Genomic DNA, 22,922 nt, shown 5'->3' on the forward strand with positions numbered 1-22,922 from the left:
TTCTCTAATATTAACTGAAACTTCAAATCTTACCCTCTTAAATCTTACCCTCAGATAAAACGTCTGACTTGTCTGTACACCAACCATGAGAACTCTTTATAAAGGAACTCACCCTCCCAAATTTGGGGACGGCATCCTACAAGGCAGGAATGCTATTGTGCCTGATCACTATTAGGATGCAACAAGGGTAGTTATGGGTATTAGGGAGAAGCAAGAACCTGCTTGTGTTAAGTCTTATCTTTGTTAAGATTGGTTAGTGCTCCATATTAGGCTCTCGTTGATAGCGGAGCACTAATTTAGACTAGCGAGTTAAGTGGTTTTCACTTAAATGAAATGTGAATGATTAAAGCCAGACAAAATCCGTAGTGTATATTGAAGAATATGCATCTGATATGAATATTACTCCAAAATGGAAGGCAAAGAGGCAAGATATTTATGGAAAATTCTATTTTCGTGTTCTTGTGGTAAGCCATCATTACATTCACTGCACTTTAGCGTCCAAAGAGGGTTTAACAAGAAACAAAGGGATTCGAATTCTGTCTTAAACTTTAGATTGTATTCTATATTTGTCATCCAGCATTGTTTAGAATACTCAAGAGAAGGTATCAGATTTCTGTAAAGAGATATGTTTGAACTGCATGCCATATGTGCTCTCAATTACCCAGAGAGCTTATGGGGGGTTAATATGCGACATTGTGTTTTTTGTCATCATAGCCCAGACTTGGCAGAGACGCAAACAACAATATCAGATGCCCTCTGAGTCTGCATCTATATTAAGCATCTTAGTCTGCAGGATTTACTAGGCGGCAAGTGTAGAACAGCACACATATGAGGGGTCATACCTCAGATTCAGTCAAATTAGATAATGATAATACAATAAAAATATAAAGAAGAGAGATCTGGAGTTTTCTCCTGGGTGGGGAACAATGTTGGTTATTGCCGTACCATCCTTCATTATCATCTACCAGTCAGCAAGTGTCTCCCCCCACAAGCCATGTTGTTGACAACCCATTGTTTCTTTGAGGACAAAGATAACCCTGTGAAATTCCTGCCGAGTGGATCTCACTGATTGAGGAGTAAAACCACATCATACTGTGAGCCTCTGGACCTTACTTTATGTCTCTGCCTGGGATCAACTATAGTCCGTCACCTGGCCATTATATTTGGTTTTCCTCATAAATAAAACCAAGTGACGGGTATACACAGAGACCCATGAATATTTTATGGTATACTGAAATTCTTGTAATTGTATAGAGTCCTGTACTCATATTAAATCTTTTTTTTTTTTTTTGAGGGTTCACATGTTGGTGTCAGTGTCCTTGGAATGTGTTGCAACTGTGAGTGATGAAAGGGACACTAATCCATTGGCCTCATGGGTAGACATATTCTTCTTATAGTATAAATATATGCAGACAGAAACATTAAAGGTAAGTACAAAGATACATAATTATAATGTTTTTTTTAATTGACAGTAAACTCACAATTTTGGAAAATAATTCCTGGTTTGTTGTGTTTCTATAGATGTTTGTCCATTTTAAGAATGTTTGAATAAGATTTTTTAGGATTCAATACATACAAATGGCAGAGATAAATGAAAGGTGAGTACCCTTGACAATTACCACACGGGAAGGGTCAACAGATGAACAGGGAGTTAAGTGCCTATGACAAGTGATAATACTGTTCTATTCTGACACCCAGCCAAATCTTTTAAACGATGACTGGCGTCAAAGTGCAAAAGGAAGTGAGAAATGCCAAGCCATTGCTAAAGTCTCAGTAAAGATAACGATGACCTTTTTAATCAGATAAGCACTTAACATAATGAACGTCACTCCGACACACAGGTAACATGCATTTTGTTCCCACTGGTCATAAAATTAGATCACTGCTATTTATAAATGTGTATGCCTACCTATCACAGCTGGCTGCTTAATTACACTTGTTAAGAATTTAATGTGTTTTAATGCAACGTCAATGTTACATAATTGACCATGTTATCAAGATTTACAAATACATATGCAATTTGTGCATTTAAAATGTTGCTCATTTTACATTTACAAAACCCTAAATATTTATGAGTACAAGTTTGCCTAATACAACCGTGATAGAGCCAAAGATTTGTTTTGCTGCTCTCACACCTCTCTCGGTGGTGTGTGTCTCACCTACTCATTGAGACCTGTGTGAAACCTGCTCTGAGGTGAGTTACATCTACAGCATTTAAAGGAAAGACCCACTGGACGAAATAAATGACTAATTATTTAAAAATGACTGTGGATTTGTTAATGTACTGCGACTAATAGAAGTGTAAAGAAGTATAATTTTCATAATAAATTTGTAGCATCCTAGATTTTGTGTTCTTGTTTTACAGCATAATCTCCCTTGGAAATTCCTACTGGTTTTTTCCTGTGTACATTTTTGTAATATCTGTACATGAAATGCATCTAAGTACAAAGATGATCTGGCACATTGAAGTATCAGTGCTGTTGTCTGAGATAAATGACATGTTATGTACTCCATAGTAGCTCATTGAGCATGAGCCTTTATCCTTTTTATCCAATCTATTTCAAGAACCAAAGACTTTGATATATCATTTTCCATTTTAGACATCAGCACTTCCATTTCTAATGCTTAAAACCTGATTCCCGAAGTTCTGCTACGTACACTGAGTCAATGACGCTGATTGATTACCTTAAATTCATTTAAAATCATTGTTCAGACAGTTTGAAAAGCACATTGAAACTGTGTTGTGATTTATTATAGTCCCAAGTTAGTTTTCACTTGCCACAGGACATGTTCAGCATTAGAGAGTTCTGTATGTTTGAGGCACAGCTAAAAACTACAAAATAGCCTGAGAAGCTGTCATATACACTGAGGGATTACTGTGAGTCTTTGATAAACAATCTCAGGGGATGCAAATGTTTATTTTCTTTATTGTAAAATGTCAAATTAATAATATGATAAATAGATGTAGATGTTACTTAATTTATATGAAAGTAAACTAAATGCTCTTCTGAGAATTTAATTTTAGAGTAATTCTACAATGTGATATAACTTGGACCAAATAAAAACAGCACAATATAGCCTTCATAAACATACAAGACAACAAACTAGATGCAGAGTGACTTTATTTCATGTAAGTAAGGAAATAGTGAACAGTGTACAAAAGTGTACAGAGAGAAAGGCAAGCAAATAAAGATGATTTCAGAAGATTTCCAGGACTTCACTCTTCATCAAATCCTTTCTGTGAGAGAAGAATGTTGATGAGGGAAAAAAAGACTTCTTTAGTTATTAAGGAAAGATGTTGTAAAATATTAACAGCCAAAAACATTGATGACTTAATCTGTTCTTAAAGATTTCTTTCCAATCAGATGCTCTCTAGAATGAGATTGTTACTCCCTAATATAAACACCTGTAGCAAATCTGACTGCCTGACTGACATGTTGGCTATTAAAGGAGTGTGATCCAAACTGAAGTCATGCACTTTCATGAGCTCTTTAACATTTCAATTAATGATTATTTAATTGTGTCCACTGTACCTTTGGCCCCACATCACGACTTTTGGCACGTAGTTTGTTCACTTGAGATTCAGCAATATCAGCCCTTTCGTCTGCTTCATCTAGTTCATGCTGCAGCTTACGGAATTTGCTGAGGTGAGTGTTTGCCTGTTCTTCCTATTACAGGAGGCAAACAAAACACATATGACATCAGTATACTTTATACGACACCATCCACAGCGACTAGTTCTGTCTCAGAATTTCAAGAGCACTCACAGCTTCCTCTGCAGCTCTTTTGTAAGCTTTGACTTTTAGTTGCAGCTTGTCAACCAAATCCTGAAGACGGGCTATGTTTTTACGGTCCTCTTCAGTCTAGATTCATACAATTATAGTTTAATTCTGTGTAGATTATGTATGTTAATAATTATCAAACGTATGCACTTGCCCATGAAGTCTAAATATTTTAATTCTACCTGATATGTAAGCTCTTTGATGCGGCGTTCATATTTACGGATTCCCTTCACAGATTCACTGCTTCTCTTCTGTTCAGCTTCAACCTCACATTCCAGCTCTCTTACCTAGAAGTGATGCAGAAGACTTACATTAGACATTGCTTTATTCATGTCTTCTTAAAATGAACCGGAGCCAAAAGAATAGCAGATGACTGTAATTACTCACCCTAGCCTCTAGTTTCTGAACTTGTTTCTTGCCTCCCTTCATAGCAATTTGTTCTGCTTCATCCAGACGGTGCTGCAGATCTTTAATGGTCTGCTCCATGTTCTTCTTCATACGCTCCAGGTGAGAACTTGTATCCTGCTCCTTTTTCAGTTCCTCAGCCATCATGGCAGCATCAGTGATGGCCTTCTTGGCTTTTTCTTCAGCATTCCTGCATTCTTGCACTGCCTCTTCCACCTCACTCTGAAGCTGGGATGCGTCAGCCTCCAGCTTCTTCTTCTGGTTTATGAGGCTGGTGTTCTGTATGAGAAAGTTTCTGATACAGTGATCGTTTGAAATGGAACCTTTCGACAATAATACAAAAAGACTCTTCATGGTTTACCTGAGAATGCAAAAGCTGTACTCTCTCAGTGACATCGAGCAGCTCTTGCTCAGAAAGTTTGCGTCCACGCTCTGTTTGTTCCAGAACAGCCCTAAGCTCCTCCAGTTCGGCCTGAAGCAAGGTATTGCGTCTCTCTACAAGTGCAATGTTCTCCTTCAGATCATCATTGGCTCGAAGAGAATCATCAAGCTGAAGCTGGGAGTCCTACAAGATTTTCCATTAAGGAAAGCCAAGGTTACTTTTGTAGACAAAGAAAGTGTATTTTGAAATGGTAACACTTTTTACCTTCAGATGGGCCTGGACAGACTTGAGTTGTTTTTGAGCCTCAGCTGCCTGTCTGTTAGCCTGGCTCAGCTGGATCTCCATTTCATTTAAATCTCCTTCCATCTTCTTCTTTATCCTGAGAGCCTCATTCCTGCTACGAGTTTCAGACTCCAAAGCACTTTGCAAGGTGTCTATGGTCCTCTGTTGGTTTCTCTTTGACTGCTCCATTTCCTCATCTTTCTCAGTCAGCTTGCGCTCAATGTCAGCTTTTATTTGGTTAAATTCTAGCTGGGCCCTCAGAATTTTACCCTCCTCATGCTCCAGAGAACCCTGTAAAAACAGAATAAGCTTACTCATGTCATCATTGCACTTCTTTCAGTTCGTTTTTTTTGGGGGGGGGGGGGGGTTTTGTGGCCAAGCTCCTACCTCAGCCTCTTCCAGAGCAGCTTGTATCTCTGCTTTTTCTTGTTCCAGCTGCTTACGGACCTTCTCCAACTCATGGATTGTCTTCCCACTCTCGCCAAGCTGTTCGGACAGATCAGAGATCTCCTCTGAAGGAAAAATTGCATTATCGTTTGGATTATCCATAGAGACTTAAATACATACTTGTAATTTTATGCAAACATGTAAAAAGTAGCAGAATTTTGTATAGCAAGAACCTTGCAGGATCTTGTTCTCTCTCTTCAAGGTCTCCAGGTGATCCAAAGATTCCTCATAGGAGTTCTTCAGCTTGAACAGTTCTGTGCTCAAAGATCTTGCCTCCTTCTGAGAGCTCTCCAGTTCACACTGAGACTCCTCATACTTTTGTTTCCATTCAGATAAGACCTGAAAAAAAAAAAAAAAAAAAATATATATATATATATATATATATATATATATATATATATATATATATATATATTAATTCGATTTTTTGATAATGAATGTTGATCTAATAAAAATGTATAAAATTAATTGAATACATTTTTTAAACTAATAAATTGGAATGAAGATGGCAAAGGGTGGATTTACAAGAGAAAATTTGCAATCTAAAATGTTTTGTTTGCTTAACAGTTTTTGGCCATGCAAGTTCCATACTTCCATTGGTTTTATTTCAGAATTCTGATGATTTTACCATTAATCTAAACAGTGGAAAATAGGAGTAATAAAAATGAGTATAGGTGTGTCCAAACTTTTGACTGGTATGAGTTTCTGAAATCTCTTTTTCTCTCTCTCTCTCTCTCTCTCTCTCTCTGAATTCATACAATTATAAATGTTGTCTAATGTTTTAGTCTCTCGTTTAAATACTACCTTATCAAAGTTTCTTTGTTTTTTGTCTAAAGCTGCAGCAGCAGTGTTGGATCTCTCCACATCCACCATCAAATCTTCGATTTCATTCTGGAGTCTGTGTTTAGTCTTTTCAAGGGAAGAGCATTTAGCATTAACTGCCTCCACGGCCTCCTCGGCCTCCTGCAAACGCTGTGCCAGTTTCTTCCTGCATTGTATAAAAGTAATTACAAAGTAATTAGTAATTAAAAGAACAGTCTTCTGGAAAACAAGCTTCCCAGCTGATTCAGCATTGCTGGTTACCAGCATATGGTATTTTTTCATGTTGGATTTCTCAGCAGGGTTTTGAAAATTGGAACTCACAAAAACCTGGCAGAACAGAACAAATGTGCTGAGCCTTAACTTGTTTTTAGAGATCAATACAAGAAACACAAGCAGTCATTGCTGGGTCCTTTTGAATGTTTCCCAATATCATGTATATTCATGTACATTGAGTTATTCATATCTTACTTGGCTTCTTCCAGCTCCTCAGTCCTCTGAATGGCATCAGTTTCATACTTGGTTCTCCACTGAGCCACCTCAGAATTAGCTTTAGACATGCATCGCTGTAGCTCTGCTTTGGCTTCCTGCTCCTCCTCATACTGCTCTCTAAGCATATCTGTGTCATGACGGGAGGACTGTACAGCATGGGCGAGAGCATTCTTCGCCTAGAAAAAGATTTGTTTGATCACTTTGTTATAGAAGGTTATAAATTACTTGAGCGGTAGTGGAAATATAGGGGAAGTGGACAAGTGTATGTTACCTTCATTTCTTCATCTAACTGCCTTTTCAGGTCCTCCATTTGTTGACTGAAGGAGTTCTTACCCCTTGACAGCTGAGAGATTAATGATTCCTTTTCTTCTAACTGTCTAGCAAATTCATCTGTTTTGAAAGAAACAGGCAAATAAACTGTTGTTGTCTTATAAAATTATCACACAATTTTTTATTTATTTTTTTATTTACCATTTTCTGCCTGAAGCTTTGCCTTCTGAGTTGTAAAGTCATTTAGGGCCCTTTGGGTTTCTTCATACCTGTTACGGAATTCATTCAGTTGATCTTCCAGAGTTCGGTTCATTTTCTCCACATTAGTCTATTTTGAGTAAATATTGTATTAGTATAGACATTCTCCAGAAGTAAAATTAAAAACAAACAGACATATATTTAAAGATCTTTATTCTAAGGTCAAATTTTTTGAATAAATAGAATCTTGCCATCTTCCCAAAAAAGAAAAGAAAAGAATAACAGCCAATTCACCTTGGACTTGACAATATGCTCCATGCTGGAGGCCACATCATCCAGCTCCAGCCTGAGTTCACTTTTCTCCTTTTCCAGTTTTTGCTTGACTCTCTGCAAATTGTCGATCTGCTCTCCAAGTTCAGCCACACTGTCAGCCTGTTTCTTTCTTAGTGTGGCGGCTGTGGCCTCGTGCTGCAGAGTGGCCTCTTCAAGGTCTCTGCGAAGTTTCTGAAACTCTGCCTCTCGTTTCTTATTCATCTCAATCTGAGCCGATGTAGCTCCTCCAGCCTCCTCCAGTCTCTCACTGATCTCTTCCAGCTCTCTTGCTAAATCTGCTCTCTGTTTCTCTACCTTGGCTCTGGCAGCTCTTTCTGCCTCAAGCTCTTCCTCCAGCTCCTCAACTCGAGCCTAGGATAAAGAGGAGTAGAGTTTTTTTCCCTTCAAAATGCACATTACAATGATCAACAGAGCGATCATTAAGTATGGTATTATAAAGTACCTGCAGCTCCTTGAGTTTCTTTTGTAGTTGGATAATTATGTTTTGTTCATCATCAATTTTACTGTTGAGCTGACTGATTTCAAAGTCTTTTCTGAAAATGAAATTATGGACTTTATTTTATTATGATGTTCAAACATTCAAAACAACAATAATACAGTAATAATAAAATAGTTTGTCTTACTTCTTCAGTCTTTCTTCCATTTGCTGCTTGTCATTCTCCAGGTCCATTAAACTTTCCTGAGTTAACTTCAAATCTCCTTCAAGTTTCCTCTTAGCTCTTTCTAGATCCATACGGATTTTCTTTTCTTGCTCTAGAGATCCTTCAAGCTAATGGATTTAACAAATTAAATTGTTAATGTGCTGCAACAAACATTCTTGTTTCTTCATAAAACAACAACAACAACAACAACAAAAGTATCTACACATCATGTACAATGAGCTTAGCTTACTCACATCATCCACCTGTTGCTCTAGCTTTGCTTTTGCCTTAGTGAGGGTGTTGACTTTGTCCTCCTCACTTTGCAGGTCATCCAGTGTCTGCTGATGAGCTTCCATCAGGGCTTTTTTCTCTTTTGTCAGCTTGGCAATAATATCATCTAAAGCTGCCATTTCTTCTGTCAGGTTCTTCACCTGTGTGTATAAAGCTAATATTAATTAAACACTTTATTAGAGATGGACATTAGCTTTTCACCGTTAATTACAGTTTGTATGAAACCTTGTTCTCAGTAGCATGCTTTTCTTTCTCCACTTTAGCCAGAGTCAGCTCCAGATCATCAATATCTTTCTTCAGCTCGGAGCACTCATCCTCCAGCTTTCTCTTTTTAGCTGTCATCTCTGCGTTCATCTCCTCCTCATCCTCAAGCCGCTCTGTGAGCTCTTTGGTTTTAGCCTCCATCTGAATCTTGTTTTTGATCAGACCTTCACATCTCTCTTCAGCATCACAGAGATTATCTTGTTCCTGTTGGATTTGAAAATATTGCAAAGATGCATGCATAATATTCAGCCCATTCTCATCCCAAGGCGTCATTTAACTGATGCTGTTGACCATGCTTCAACATCCGACGCACAAGGCACCCTTTAGCGTCAATATAAGACGCTAACCCTACCCCAGACCTAAACCTACCCATTACAGAAGCGTCATGTAACTGACGCTAAAAACGGAAGCGTCATCTAACTGACGCTAAAGGCGTTAGATGACGCGCGAGGATAAGCGTCATCTACCTGACGCTAAAGGGTGCCATGCGCGTCGGATTTGGAAGCATGGTCAAAAGTGTGAATAAAATGACGCCTTGGGATAAGAAAGCGTTGTAATATTACATAGTTTATTCCAATCTTTTATTGATGAAATTTGACTGACTTACCGCCTGAACTTGAAGTTGAAGGTCATTCTTTTCTTGAAGAAGAGTCACCATTTTTTCCTCAAGTTCTTTTTTACGAGCCTCAGACTTTGCATAAGCGTCCTTGAGCTTCAAGAACTCCTCTTTCATATTGGCCATTTCCTTCTCTGCTTCAGCAGATCTCAGCAATGGTTTAATTTTAAAGAAGAGTTTCATCCAGGGCCAATTCTTGACACACATGAATGCACGTACATTCCACTGAATCACAAGCAGGGCATCCCTTTTTTAGCAGAGAATGCATAAAAAAAATACAGTCAAACACCATTTCAAATTCTACAGCATATATAAACACACATCGCTAGTTTAAGTATAATATAATCGATGAGATAAGCATTACCTGCGTTCTACCATCTTTTGGTACTCAGCCCTTGAGAGAAGACCACGAGACCTTGCTTGAATCCCAGTGATTATTTTTGATAGACGCTCATCTCTCATCTCCTCCAGTTGGCCAAGAAGACCAGCCTTAAAAAATACCTGATGTAATAGCAGACATTAAATGATCAAAATCTTTTCCTTTTACAGCATTTCACATATTCCTAGTAGGTAGTGTTACATGACTTACCTTAGTGTGCCCAAACCTGTACTGCTGGTGGTCGATCTCCAGAGAACCCAACAGTTTCTCCGCTCCTTTCTTGCTGTCTATGAACTGTCCCTCAGGGATAGATGCAGGGTTTAAGATGCGATATCTGCAGAATCACATAAAAAACATTTAAATATTAAAACAAGCAGGTGTTGCAGTTAATTCTAGTAATATTTTTCCTTCCCTTAACGCATGGTACCTCTGTTTAAAGTCCCCATAGAGGATTCTGTTGGGGAAGCCCTTCCTGCAGATCCTAATGCCTTCTAGTACACCGTTACAGCGTAGTTGGTGCATGACCAAAGGGTTCTCCATTGCACCAGGAGTCTTTGTCTCATTGGGGATGATGCACCGTACAAAGTGAGGATGTGTTGATCTCAGGTTTGTCATTAGCTTGTTAAGATTCTCCTGTAAGGAATCACTTGTTAGCAAATTTTGATTAGGATAGAACAAATAGTTTTTTGGTATTGACAGGCATTGGCATACCCTGTGAAGTGCAGACACTGTCTGGAAAGATGACCCTTTCTTCTTCTTTTCTTTTTTACCACTTGCACTATCTGCTCGACAAAATATAATTCAAAAGTTTGAGTTTTTGTAATTTGTGAGTTATTCATAAATGGTTATTGATGGAGCTAAAATACCATGCAATTTCCTTGATACAGTGTGGACACTATTGATTTATAGCTTAATTTTCACATGTCGTATGACCTCAAATTACTGAAAGTAGAAGGTTCTTCAAATTGATAATGTCAATTTTTTTAAATGCATTACAAGCTCACCTGAATCTGCACTTGCATAGTTGGCGAACAATAAACCCAACAACTTCATTGAGGATTTCTGGTACAACCCAACCACAGTTTCATTGAGGGGGTCCTTATTCTTTACCAGCCAGTTGTTGATGTTATAATCCACTGTACCAGCGTAGTGAACCAGGGCAAAGTGAGCCTCTGGCTTGCCCTTCAGAAGCCTGGGTTTCTGGAAGTTATTTGATTTCCCAAGGTGGTTGTCATAAAGCTTTGCTTTAAAGGTTGCATCACTGGCTTTGGGAAACATGCATTCCTCTTCAAGGATCGACATGATGCCCATAGGCTGAGGGAATCAGGAATATGGAGAAATGCTGATATATATAAGAAACACATATATTCTTACTGTAATTAAAACTTGTTTCAGTAATTATTGGTGACTCACTTTCTCAATGAGATCGATGCAGGCCTGTAAGTCCATGCCGAAGTCAATGAACTCCCATTCAATCCCTTCTTTCTTGTACTCCTCTTGTTCCAGCACAAACATGTGGTGGTTGAAAAACTGTTGCAGTTTCTCATTGGTAAAGTTGATGCAGAGTTGCTCAAAGGTGTTGAACTGTACATGAATTTGTAATAGCATAGTTGCAGTAACAGTTTTATATGAAAAAATCTGGAAATTTGAAATGCTGAGGTGTAACTTGTGTGTTAGGATAAGCATTCAGTACTCACATCAAAGATCTCAAAGCCAGCAATATCCAACACTCCAATGAAGTACTGGCGTGGTTGCTTTGTCTCCAGAGATTGGTTGATTCTCACCACCATCCAGAGGAACATTTTCTCATACACTGATTTTGATAAGGCACCAATAGCAGAGTACACCTGAAATGACCAGCGTATGAAAGTTTTGTTTGTTTTACATTCTCTTATTGTTGTCAGATTGGATTGAGACTACTTACTTGCTGGACACTTTGTCCCTTGGTGACCCACTCATTCCCAACTTTGACCCTTGGGTGGCATAGACCCTTAATGAGGTCAGCAGAATTTAGACCCATTAGATATGCTGCTTTGTCAGCATCTGGAAATCAAGATTCCTTACATAAAGCAAGACTGAAATAAAGTAATTCACAGAGGTGATGACATTTGAATTTGCTGCATTTTGATGTCAGCTTTAATTCTTTACCTTCAGTTCCATCTGATTCTGCTTGTTCCTCTCGCTGCTTTTGCTTGAACTTCATGTTGCCGTAGTGCATAATGGCTCCAGTCAGCTTGTACACAGAGTTCTTTTCTTCTTGTGTGAATCCCAATATATCAAAGGCACTCTGTGAAAGTAGAATGATTGGGTATGTTAGTACCTTAAGACATGAATGTTATGTGGCCAAAGATTGTTATGGTTTTTATCCAGCTTTAATGGCAAGAAACTTACGTCGGTGGCCATTAACTCCTCAGCATCATCAATAGAAGCAACTGTGGTCTCTCCTTGAGAGATGAATGAGTAGTCATATGGGTTTGCTGTCACTAGCATCATCTCTGTTTATAGAGTTTAAATAGAAGAGAGAGAGAGCACAAGATCATATTCAAGTCTATCTAGGTTTTGTATTATTTATTGAGTATCTAAAGTTACTTTATTTGCTCACCAAGGAGCTCAGGTTTTTTGTTGGATAAGATTTGATAGAAGATGTGATAGTCTCTCTCAGCCTTTAACTGAAAGACCACACGAGACTTCTCCAGGAGATCTAGACAAATAGAAAGAACATAGTTTTATAATGTACAAGTAGTCCACTATAAATTGTCATTTGCATTTGAACGGGGATCGTTTTGACAAAATTGTCGTCTGTACACAAAAAAAAAGCAAAGGAATAACTTTTCCATTTTTAGTATATCATTACCAAGTAAACTTACATTAGAATGAAATGAAATGTAAAATGAATGAAATTTTTGCAAAAAGAAAGCAATGACATACATGTTTCAATGTCAGCAGATGCCAGTTTCCCCCTTGTATCAAAGTGAATTCGAATAAATTTTCCCTAAAGAAAAATGTTGAACAGCCTCCTTACACCATGTTGCATAAAATTGAATATGCTCTACAATTTTTATTTAGTACACATTCACTTACAAATCTTGAGGAGTTGTCATTTCTGATGGTCTTAGCATTACCAAAGGCCTCCAATGCAGGGTTAGCCTGGATAATTTGATCCTCCAGGGTTCCCTAGATAAGGAGATCAAAAATCCAGAAGAAGGTAAAAACATATTTAAAACATTAGGCATCAAAGGCTTTGTCAGCAAATCTATATTTTCCGTTTCTTAAAGTAGCACCTTGTTCTGAGCAGCCAAGTCCTTCTTTCCTCCACTTGCTGCAATGCTGGCAAAGTACTGAATGACTCTTTTAGTATTCACAGTTTTCCCAGCACCAGACTCTCCACTAGGATCATAAATAAACAAAGTTAGAGATATATTACTTATGTAACCGTTTAAGAGTTCTTGAATTGTGTGGACAAGTTCTGCATGGACGTTTTACAAGATATCTTTATGGTAGAAGTAAAGTCATTTGACTTTCATAAACATGTAGATGTGTAAATGACAGATTTTTCATTTTTGGGTGAACTATCCATTTAATGCATTGCCAGAAAATTACTGTTGCTAAGTTAGCAGAAATACAGAAGACTTCTCTGTACTGTAACAAAAGTTAAGTGGCAATATAGTGACTTTACATGCGGTGTGCTTTGTCACTTACGTGATAAGAATGGACTGGTTTTCTCGGTCTGTTCAAGGACAGAATAACAAATATCCATTTTTGTTTTGTTTTATTAGTTGGTGCTGATTTCATTATCTGTACATATGATCTTTATTGTTGTGTTGGTTATTTTTGTGAGTATTACCTGAAAGCATGTACTGGTAGGCGTTATCAGAAATGGAATAGATGTGGGGAGGAGCTTCACTCCTCTTCTTCCCTCTATAGGCTGTAACCACCTCCTGATTGTACACTGGCAACCACTTGTAAGGGTTGACAGTGACACAGAACAGCCCTGAGTATGTCTGTAGAACAGAAGTATAAATGTATAAATAAATGTATAAAGTATAAATGTTTGGTTTCAGAGAAGCAGCTGAGACTCCTGTATACTCACATAAATCATCCATGCTGCATAGCGCTCTTTGAGGTTAAACAGCACGGCAGGCTCATGGAGAAAGGTCAGCATTGCCATGTCTTCAATTTTATCAAATTTGGGGGGATTCTGTTGCAAAACGTCACTCTCTTTGACAGTGACAGTCTGTACAAATAAAGGATCAAGTTTAGAGCAGGGTTCTCCAACCGAAAACCCCAAGGGAACTGTAAGAGGACAGTAAGATTGTGCTGGAAACAAAATCTGGTTTAGATCATTCTCAACTCAGCACAAATTATTTGAGTAGGCTATACTGTTTATCTGTTCAATGCATTGTTCATTATGTAGCTTTGATAAATGAAGCCTCCTTAAAAAATGCTACCATATGTTATTATATGTTTTAAAATGTATGTGTGTGTAAAAGAAGTTGATCCCAGTAATAATTTTGGATGATACTAAAAAATCAAAATTACATAGTGGGTGATCAAATATTCACAAAAGCCTCAAAAAAGGTCATAAATGGAAATCATGTTCTTTTTGCACTGACCTTCCCTCCCTCTGTCTCCACAGTGACTTTGCCACCCTCTCGACTCATGATGGTGGCTTTAACAAACTCCTCCACGGAATCAGGCACAAAGCATTCCTTCTTTAAGTCGAATAGTTTCGTTTGCGCCTCTAGACGCTCCCTGTCAGACTTCCGCAGGTAAGAGGCAGCGGGCCCAAAAACTGACATTTGAGCATCACCCATAGTTAACCCTAAATTACAAAAAACAAAGGACTTGTGAACTAGAAAGAAGAAACTAATGGAGTGTAAGTGATTTTCAATTCAATTGTCCAGTGCTTGCATCGGTAACATAAATTTACCTATTAGGTTAATGACAGAGAGCAGATGCAGATGGAGACTCCAGGTGTTTGCGATTCCTCCTAAAAAACAGAGAAAAATTTACACATGGAAGTATATGTAATGATAAATATAACACAAAAGCAGTACATCAATGGCACAATACACATAGTCCTAAGAAAGAACGTACACACGAAAAACCACACAGGGACCGGTGGACGGTATGCTGAGATTCAGCACAATAGCAGAGATGGGATTTATAACCTCGATTGCCATAACCCTATAAGGCCAAGGACATCTGACCTGTGAGCCCCCCTCCTGACGTAAGCACATCAAACACACTAAAACAAGCCAATCTTTTGGTGCTCTGGCACTTAGAGGTGCTCCATTGTAAGCGTTCAGGCTGATGGCCAGGAATGCTGAATATCTTTTGTGTGAGTCAGAGGAATACATATTCTCCATCTCTGATTCTTTGGCCCTTCACCTATCACTCACACATTGATTTTATCTAGGCCCCTCTCTTATCTGTAGTTTTGTTACGGGCCAGGACACTGTGTTTCAAAGGTGTGGGGGTCTGGCCTTTCCTCAGGGCAGCGTCCAATATGCTGATACTGTGGTTAAATCAAGCCAAGTGCTTTAGTCCTTGCGTTTCCACCCCTCCCCTCTTGTGCCTGTCAGCTGAACAGCTCCAGCATCGGCTTTAGAGAACACAAGGTCATATGGACAGTTGCTCCCAGCACACGCCAAACTATACATGATCACATTTACTGCTCGTGCTCGATATACAGTTTACTGTAGCTAAAGCCATAATTTGCCAAATTACTTCTCTTTTTATGGTACTACACCGAAGACTTGGGCAAAATTCAGAATCTAAGAACTGGCTCCCTTTTGTCTTACATCTTACACACAGGAAGTTCAATTAGAATGATAGGAACTTACTAAATTTAAAGAAATTCAGCTCAGGTAATACATTCTCGGAAATTAAGTGTTCTTCCATACTGAAGTTAAAAGGATAGTCCACCAAAAACTTGAAAAATTCTGTCATCATTTACTCACCCTCACAATCATGTTAAGCTGTTTTCAGCATGTATAATCATAAGAAATGTTTTTTGAGCTGCAAATCAGCATATTAGAATGATTTCTGAAGGATCATGTGACACTTAAGACTGGAGTAATAATGCTGAAAATTCAGCTTTGGCATCATAGGAATAAATTACATATTATAATATATTAAAATAGTAAAGTTTTTTTATTGTAATAATATTTCACAATATTAATCTTTTACTGTATTTTTATAATTTATATTATTAAATAAATGCAGCCCCGGGGACTTTAAAACATAAAAAACATTTCCCCAAAACTTTGGAATAATTTTCTTTAAGAAAGTCCGCAAAAGACTAAGATTCTGTTTCGACAATACAAAATCCAGCATCCTAAATGTTGCCCTTGCATTGTTTTGTATTGAAACTGACAAAGATGTGAATTTAGAAATAGAAAAGCTTCATAAGAGGCCATGGTGTCCAGTGATATGGTGGCGGGCAGGGGTGCTGATGGTTCTTGTTAGTGGAGATTATCAGGGGACGTCACTAATGCAGCAGATTCCCAGCCAACTCGAAGTGTTCACCAGAGAGTCCTTTCAACACCTTGTCATGTTGCTGTCACTGCAGAACAGTGGTAAAGACATTTATTTTTGCTCAACTCATATCATCACACTGTGGGTTGGATCTGTCGCCTGTGGGATTTATTTTACACACAGTTATTGTGCCAATACTGGACATCCATCTGAACTGACTCGTAGGCAGGTACTGTTTTAGTATTCATCTTTAAATAATAAAAAAATGGCTAATACTTTTTCAATAAGGTTAAGGCGGTATAAAGAACTAACAATTATATTTTTGTTGTAGCATTTATGAAGTTAATTGATGAAAAAACTTTTCTAAATCACAAATTATAGTGTTTTATCATTTATAAGTAATTTAAATAATTGTATATAATTTGTACCAATTATTGTATCATTATACTGTACATACAACATATACAAATTTAAATGTTATACATTTATTAGCAGGCCTATATGTGGTAATTAACATTAAACAATTATTATATTTAATAAGAAACTATAAAACTTATAAATGCTTTAAAAGTAATGTTTATTATTACTTCATGTTAATCTATACTACCTTACTACTAGGTTTTACCAAACCGAGATGGAAAAAAAAGACTTGCATTTGGCCTATACCTATGTTTTCTTACAAGAGACAGCTGAGATAAAAGTAGTTATTGAAAGGTTTCTGACAGCATTAAGCAGAGGATAACTAGATGCTAGATGTAACCATACATCTAGTGGCTATTAGCCATATTCTGCATTCCTGAGAGGTCTCACAGTCACACCATTCCCTGAACAGCACACATTCACAATAGACTACTTATATATGGCCGTTAAACACTCCTAATATTCCAAACAAAAAGTAACAGGATAACAGGTTGTCATAACATTGTCTACCTCCTCATTTAATAAACAGGATGTCTGAGAGCACAAAGAGCAGCGCTTGAATAGTGTGAATGTCTTTTATTAGCACTTGGTCTGTTGAACTCTTAATAAAGATCTGAGGTCAAGAGCTTTTAGCATGTATATTTCCAACATAACAATATTAAATAAAATTGTACTAATGTACAGTATAGACAGATATACTAATATAATAAAAATGACCTTAGCACAACCCCAAATCCATTCAACTTTGATTCAGGATTGTCAATACTATTTTCAATAAACCAAATGAAAATATTCCTGTTTAATGGCATTCTCTCATCTTGACTGTTCAGTATTTGAGACAATGCCTTTAATGCCTTGTGACTGATTGCATGACTCTGGACATGACGCATGTCAGTCCGTCTGTATGAACTGTATGGATTTAGTATTTATTCCAGCCCAGCGGCGGGACGAAGCACACCCAGCCATGCAGCTGCCCTGGATGCCAATCAAAGCTTTAGCAGAGGATTAATGGGAAGAGCCTGGGATGACTATGCTCTTCAGTCAAGAGAACAGACAGCATACTTTATCTGGTTATCATAAGAACCTATTAAAAGGTTAAATGTAGTTATGAAGCAAAATGGTCTCAGATAAACCCGTTAATAATTTAAGCCTTCAAACATAGAAAGCAACATAAAAAATGATCAACAGTGGATAATTTACTATGAAAACAGGCCAGGTAAAGTAGATCTATTACCGTGCTTATGCATATTTGCATGCACTGATTATAAAAAAAGGTTTAGAGGCCAAGAATATGATACAAGAGTGAAGGTGAAATTAATTTTTAAGGTGTTTGTAATTAGTATTTTATGAGCATTAGAATGTGTGATGGGTTGTTTAATAAACTGTAACTGCAGGATGTTTTAAAGGTACTATTGTGTGGCTATTTAAAGCATAAGGGCAGCTGATAAACCGCAGACATGCTGGTCATTCTATGAGAATGACAGAGTGTCTCCAGCCATTACCAAGAGCCCGTTTTAAATGTGTCATATTTTAAGAGTCGGTGAATGCCTGGGACATCAGTAAATAATATTTGTGTATTGTATTTTTTAGCAAATCCTGATCTGTAGTTTCAGTTTACACAATGAAATAGTGATTATTGTTAAGATTCATTATATGGCTCACTTTTATATATTCTGGTGTAACCTAAATGAACATGACATGGAGTTAAATATGATACATTAATTTGAATGATTAAATCAAGTATATACTAGCACATTCTTACTGTATAAAAAACCCAGGGATGAGCATATATATGTGCTTAAGGCTTGTACCTGTAATGATTACTTTAGGTAGAGATGAGGAGTATATAAATCAAGAACAATTTCTTTGATAGAGTATGTCTCAAAAGGCCATGTAGACCATCTAAATAAATACAGGATTCATAGATTTATAAACTCCATTAATACTGGTCTGACATCAGCAGCTTGACAATACACAATCTGTTAACGATATGAAGTGTAAATCTTTAATATTAATGCATTGTATTCAGTATTAATAGGCATAATCTTTTTTTTGTGAACAATTGTTTTTATTAAGCAGTTAGTTCAATATAAAATATTAAAGTTTAACCTATACCCCCACCCACCAACTAGACTTGTTCTGTGCTAATGAATTGTAAGACTTTTTTGTGGAAAAGGTAAAAAATAAAAATAGGCATAATCGTATGATTTTATGTTAACTTACCAACCATAAATTTGAAATATTATCTAAATAATTCAGTATCCTATATTGACAAGAAAGCATTTGTCAACATTGTCAAACATTGCCCTCTGGCCCATCATTCAGGCATTAATAATAATAATAATAACTCTTATTTTAAAAGATATTCTGACATCATATACAGCGCAACTTCACATTTGACTTGAATCCTGCGAAACCTCAGTTCAAGGACCAGGGGGCGTCATTGCATAAGATACTGTGATCGAGTAAGCTCATCAGTTGAAGAGAGAGGGGGTTTGAACTCCTTTAAAGGGCTCCTTCTGGTAAACAGTTCTATCCAATGAGCACAAGCTGAAAACTAGTAGCAAAGTTATACAAAAACATACACATGTATATAAAAAATATCTAAAATTATACATATATGGCTTTGCATACACACACACAAACACTAAATTTGAAAATGTAAAAAATGCAGAAAGTTTTCTGTGAGGGTTGTGTTTAGGGGCTATAATACAGTTTGACCACAGTATAAAAATCATGTATATGGAAAGTCCCCATTAGACATGGAAATCGTGCGTGCGTGCGTGTGTGTGTGTGTGTCAACTTGAAATTATTACATAGGTTATTGATATCTGTATGATGTGATAAAACATTCTTAGCTTGAATATAGGCTAGACTTTAGTCATGGTAGCACTTTAATTTTTGACAGAAATGAAAATGAGGCTATGACAGATAAACAGTTTGTTAAATGGATTGTTATTTAACAGCATTCCCGTTCAGCTGATGAAACATCTTTAGAAACAAATTTTCAGTTCACAGAAACTCCATTAAACAGTTTTGTTGTGTTTTGTTAAATTTTGTGATTTGTTCAAACGTACATGTGATCTAGGACATATCCCTCACAGCCTTGTTTTCATTTGTGTAAAATTCAATATGGCATCTACCCGTAAGGTCTATAGCTTGCTTTCCTTCAAATAGAAGGTTCCATTCACAATGTTCATCTAAACATGAGCTAGAACTACTATACAATCATATAAAATCCTTTATATTGTGGAAATATGAAGGTGTCTTGAATTTCATAAGAAGCACAGTAGGAGAGAAATACATTTATTTACAGGAATACTTCACCAGTGTGTACACACTGCATGCTCTTAAAACACATACCAAACATACTACATTTTTCTTAATATGGAGCTAATTCAAGAAAGCCTGGAGAGAGAGCAGACGGGTGTTTGAAAGAGCCAGAGAAGATAATGAAGCTGGTGCAGACAGTGGAGGCCATAAAGGGACTCGGTGATTGACAGAGACAGGCAGCACCAACAGCTGAATCTAAGAATGGAGAAAGCAGCAGAGAGGGATGAAGAAACAGTACGAAGGTTAGAGCTAAATGTGGCTGAGTAACTGTACATAGCATTTACTGACATTTATACAGCAGTGAACCACAGACATTTTAAGAGCACTAGTTTAAACACATCCACCGAAAAAGAGCACTAAATGTTTTACCGAGATGTTTAAGGTTTAGATTCACATTTGCTGTTGTGAACACTTATTCACATTGTTGTCAAGTTTTCAAGCAACAATCATTTGGTCCACTAACGACAACACAGTTACAGAGCATTTTCACACAGAACTGTCTAATTGCAACATGACACCCGCCAACACGAAAGTACAGAAGGCGACAACATTTCTTTTTCTGTTCTGAGGGGGTGGGGAGTGAGTGGGCCATGTGAAAGGTGCAAGAGACCCTCTTAGAGCAGTTGTGCTGCTAGAGAAATGAGAGAGACCAACGGATTCAAAGAACTTGGAAATCAGGAATGAACTGGATTTTCTTTCTCTTGGATGCAAGGCGTAAACGGAAGTTGTTGGCTGCAAGCACATAAAGGGGGAGTGCTGCCAGATTTCCAAAACGATAAAGATCAGAAGAGAGACAGGCCATGAAAATCACCTGAAGGTTAGAGGACACCAAGTATAAGAAGAGGAAACTACTAAAGTAGCACATGCCATTTTTATACCGGGTTTAAATGCATCAATGTATGTGACGAAAACTTATTGCTAGAAAAGTGATTCCAGTGAAAGAGAAAATCCTATTGCAAACAGTCAATTGGAAAAGACATTCGAATTTATCATTAGACATGCTTACTGTTTGATAACGTAGGCTACACAAATTCATTGTGTATTTTACAACTCTGACACAATGCAGCTGTCACTGAGGAAGTTTTTGTAGGATTCTGAGAGATACTGGACTCTTAACAACAATCAATCCATATTAACTGTAATTTGCTGGTGTGGTTAAGGAAAAATACAAATGTTTCTAAACTCTATCCTTGTGGTCATTACTGACCTGGCAGCTGGACTTCTTGGCAACGCATCTTTTCGACGTCATTTTCATTTGTTGCTTTCAGCATTGCTTTTGTTTGGGCCCCTCCTGAGTCTATGGGTTTCCCATTATAGTGTGTTTGCAAAGAGGACTCACTTTCTCTACAGGTAAGTAGCACAAACACAAATATGTGCAAATTAATGTCATTAAAATTCAATAATTCAAATAATACCACATTAGCAAGCACGCTGGGGTTCTGCGGCCTTGTGCCAATCACAACAACATGATTGCGCGTGACATTGCTTCTACACAACAGTTCAATAAACAAGAAGTTTCGCGCAACCTTTAAAAAGTGTTTTATATAATATGAATCATGGGCATTTCTAACTAGAGACACAGGCCCCCCATTAAAAAAAAGTGTACCTATAATTTGAGTCTCTTTTTCATTATTGTTAAGGAAATACAGTATATATATATATATATATATATATATATATATATTGTATTCTTTTCCTTAAATCGCTCACAGGCTGCACATGCAATAAGAACTCCTCCACTGGTAATTGCACTTGTAAATGAGTGAAAACTAAATATAGAATGCAATACTGTGCTCAATATTAATTGAGTACATTTGGCATACACTTTTATCCAAAGCGACTTAACATTGCATTTCAAGGTACACATTTACATTCTAATCAGTTCTTGCTTTCCCTGGGAATGGAACCCATGATCTTGGCGTTGCAAGTGTCAGCGCTCTACTGTTTGAGCTACAGGAAAGCTGAGCTGAGTAGAGTAATATGTCATTGAAAGCTGAAAGAGTAATATGTCATTCACTATTCATTTGTAGGGTTTTCCTGCGCTCAGGCTGGGGCTGGACCTGCATCTTTGTTGGCTCTTTTGTCTTTGTCCTCTCTTTCTCAGTTCGTCGCTCACTCACACTTTCCCTGCGACACCTTTCTCGGCTAGCTGTGGCAGGTGGATTGTGGCTGGGCTTCCGCAAACTGCTTTGTCTATTGGAGAATGCCACCGGGAGCTGTTATGAACCCCTCAGCTCCAGTCTTGAGCTGGCTTCAGGGAGCAGTGGAAATGGGCAACCTTTATTGCTTTTACGTGAAGGTGAAACAAAGGATGCCTGTGTCCGCTCTGGCATGTTGTGGCGTGGCTATGAAGTATCTGAAGATGCCCTCCTGCTGTGTTTGTGCTGCCTGCTTCTAGCTGAAGAGACTGCAGTATTTGGGCCGTACCTTTGCCTGGGTGGACCCTCTGAAGCCCCGCTGCGCATCCTCTTCCTGTTCTGTGTCCTTCTGTTGAGTCTCTGGGTGTTCCTGCTGCTCTGTTTGCTGGCTTACTTCCCGGAGTTTCCTACTCAGCTTCTGGGAGGCGCTCTGGGTTGTTTGAGCTGGAGAGCATTGTATCAGGGCTGGTACCGACTTGGACCTAGTTGGTACTGCCCCGGGAGGCCAGGGGTTGGACTCTTGTCTACACAGAGGAAACAGGATGAGACAACTGATACATTGTGTGAAAATGATACAGACATCAACAAGGGAAGGCTTGAGGAATCAAAGCTTGGCTGAATTTGGACTAATTATAGTGCTTTATTTCATTTAATGAAACCTAAAGAATATACACCCAAATCTGTCAATGCAAAATGAATGTGTATTTGATCAAATTGCTGGTATTTATGCATTTCATTCATGCATACATGCTGATTAAATTCTCACTCAAGACCCTGACAATGAAAAAATGGAATTTCAACATCATAAGTGGGGGTTGAGAAGGTACAGGGATAGTTGTCCAAAATAAAAAGTAATCACTTACTCCGAGTTCCAAACCTGTATTTTTTATTTCCAATGCTGTTTGAACCTCTGTGGCCGACAAAATATATATTTGCGTTCAAAGAAAAAA

General features: G+C 37.7%; 2 protein-coding genes across 3 annotated transcripts; one reads left to right on the top strand and one right to left on the bottom strand.

Moving 5' to 3' along the window:
• Positions 1 to 3,105: 3,105 nt before the first annotated feature.
• LOC143736436 (myosin-6-like) lies at positions 3,106 to 14,809 on the bottom strand. 2 transcript variants are annotated; one of them, XM_077227137.1, is made up of 39 exons: positions 14,699 to 14,809; positions 14,530 to 14,591; positions 14,215 to 14,420; positions 13,692 to 13,835; positions 13,446 to 13,602; positions 13,301 to 13,328; positions 12,883 to 12,988; positions 12,683 to 12,775; positions 12,530 to 12,593; positions 12,204 to 12,302; positions 11,993 to 12,096; positions 11,750 to 11,888; positions 11,526 to 11,644; positions 11,299 to 11,448; positions 11,015 to 11,185; positions 10,606 to 10,915; positions 10,313 to 10,383; positions 10,029 to 10,234; positions 9,812 to 9,935; positions 9,587 to 9,723; positions 9,214 to 9,469; positions 8,568 to 8,810; positions 8,306 to 8,482; positions 8,034 to 8,179; positions 7,853 to 7,943; positions 7,372 to 7,761; positions 7,081 to 7,207; positions 6,881 to 6,999; positions 6,589 to 6,785; positions 6,103 to 6,286; positions 5,472 to 5,637; positions 5,239 to 5,363; positions 4,834 to 5,142; positions 4,549 to 4,752; positions 4,170 to 4,466; positions 3,965 to 4,069; positions 3,768 to 3,863; positions 3,534 to 3,668; positions 3,106 to 3,238 (listed from the first exon to the last, which is right to left on the bottom strand). In XM_077227137.1, the coding sequence occupies exons 3-39, from the start codon at positions 14,413 to 14,415 to the stop codon at positions 3,218 to 3,220; spliced, it is 5,811 nt and encodes a 1,936-aa protein (XP_077083252.1). In that variant the 5' UTR covers positions 14,416 to 14,420; positions 14,530 to 14,591; positions 14,699 to 14,809; the 3' UTR covers positions 3,106 to 3,217. The 2 variants fall into 2 exon arrangements, with proteins under 2 accessions (XP_077083252.1, XP_077083259.1); XM_077227144.1 differs by lacking the exons at positions 11,993 to 12,096; positions 12,204 to 12,302; positions 12,530 to 12,593; ... (6 more) ...; positions 14,530 to 14,591; positions 14,699 to 14,809 and having other exon boundaries at positions 11,526 to 11,676; positions 11,750 to 11,882.
• Positions 14,810 to 20,395: 5,586 nt separating this feature from the next.
• Positions 20,396 to 22,848, top strand: fitm1l (fat storage inducing transmembrane protein 1, like). The gene is made up of 2 exons (XM_077227559.1): positions 20,396 to 21,184; positions 21,865 to 22,848. Exons 1-2 carry the CDS (start codon positions 21,006 to 21,008, stop codon positions 22,589 to 22,591), a joined length of 906 nt encoding a protein of 301 aa, XP_077083674.1. The 5' UTR covers positions 20,396 to 21,005; the 3' UTR covers positions 22,592 to 22,848.
• The last annotated feature ends 74 nt before the right edge of the window (positions 22,849 to 22,922 follow it).

This window comes from Siphateles boraxobius, unplaced genomic scaffold, assembly GCF_051911475.1.
Source record: "Siphateles boraxobius isolate OS27281-9 unplaced genomic scaffold, OSU_SipBor_1 1, whole genome shotgun sequence".
Classification (NCBI taxonomy): domain Eukaryota; kingdom Metazoa; phylum Chordata; class Actinopteri; order Cypriniformes; family Leuciscidae; genus Siphateles; species Siphateles boraxobius.

Coding starts and splice junctions, on each gene's coding strand:
- fitm1l (XM_077227559.1), top strand. CDS start 21,006: ATGTTTCTAAACTCTATCCTTGTGGTCATTACTGACCTGGCAGCTGGA. Junction 21,185..21,864: donor AGGACTCACTTTCTCTACAG/GTAAGTAGCACA, acceptor ATTCATTTGTAG/GGTTTTCCTGCGCTCAGGCT.
- LOC143736436 (XM_077227137.1), bottom strand. CDS start 14,415: ATGGGTGATGCTCAAATGTCAGTTTTTGGGCCCGCTGCCTCTTACCTG. Junction 11,889..11,992: donor AGGAGTTAATGGCCACCGAC/GTAAGTTTCTTG, acceptor CTACTTTCACAG/AGTGCCTTTGATATATTGGG. Junction 4,467..4,548: donor TACAGCTTTTGCATTCTCAG/GTAAACCATGAA, acceptor TTTCTCATACAG/AACACCAGCCTCATAAACCA.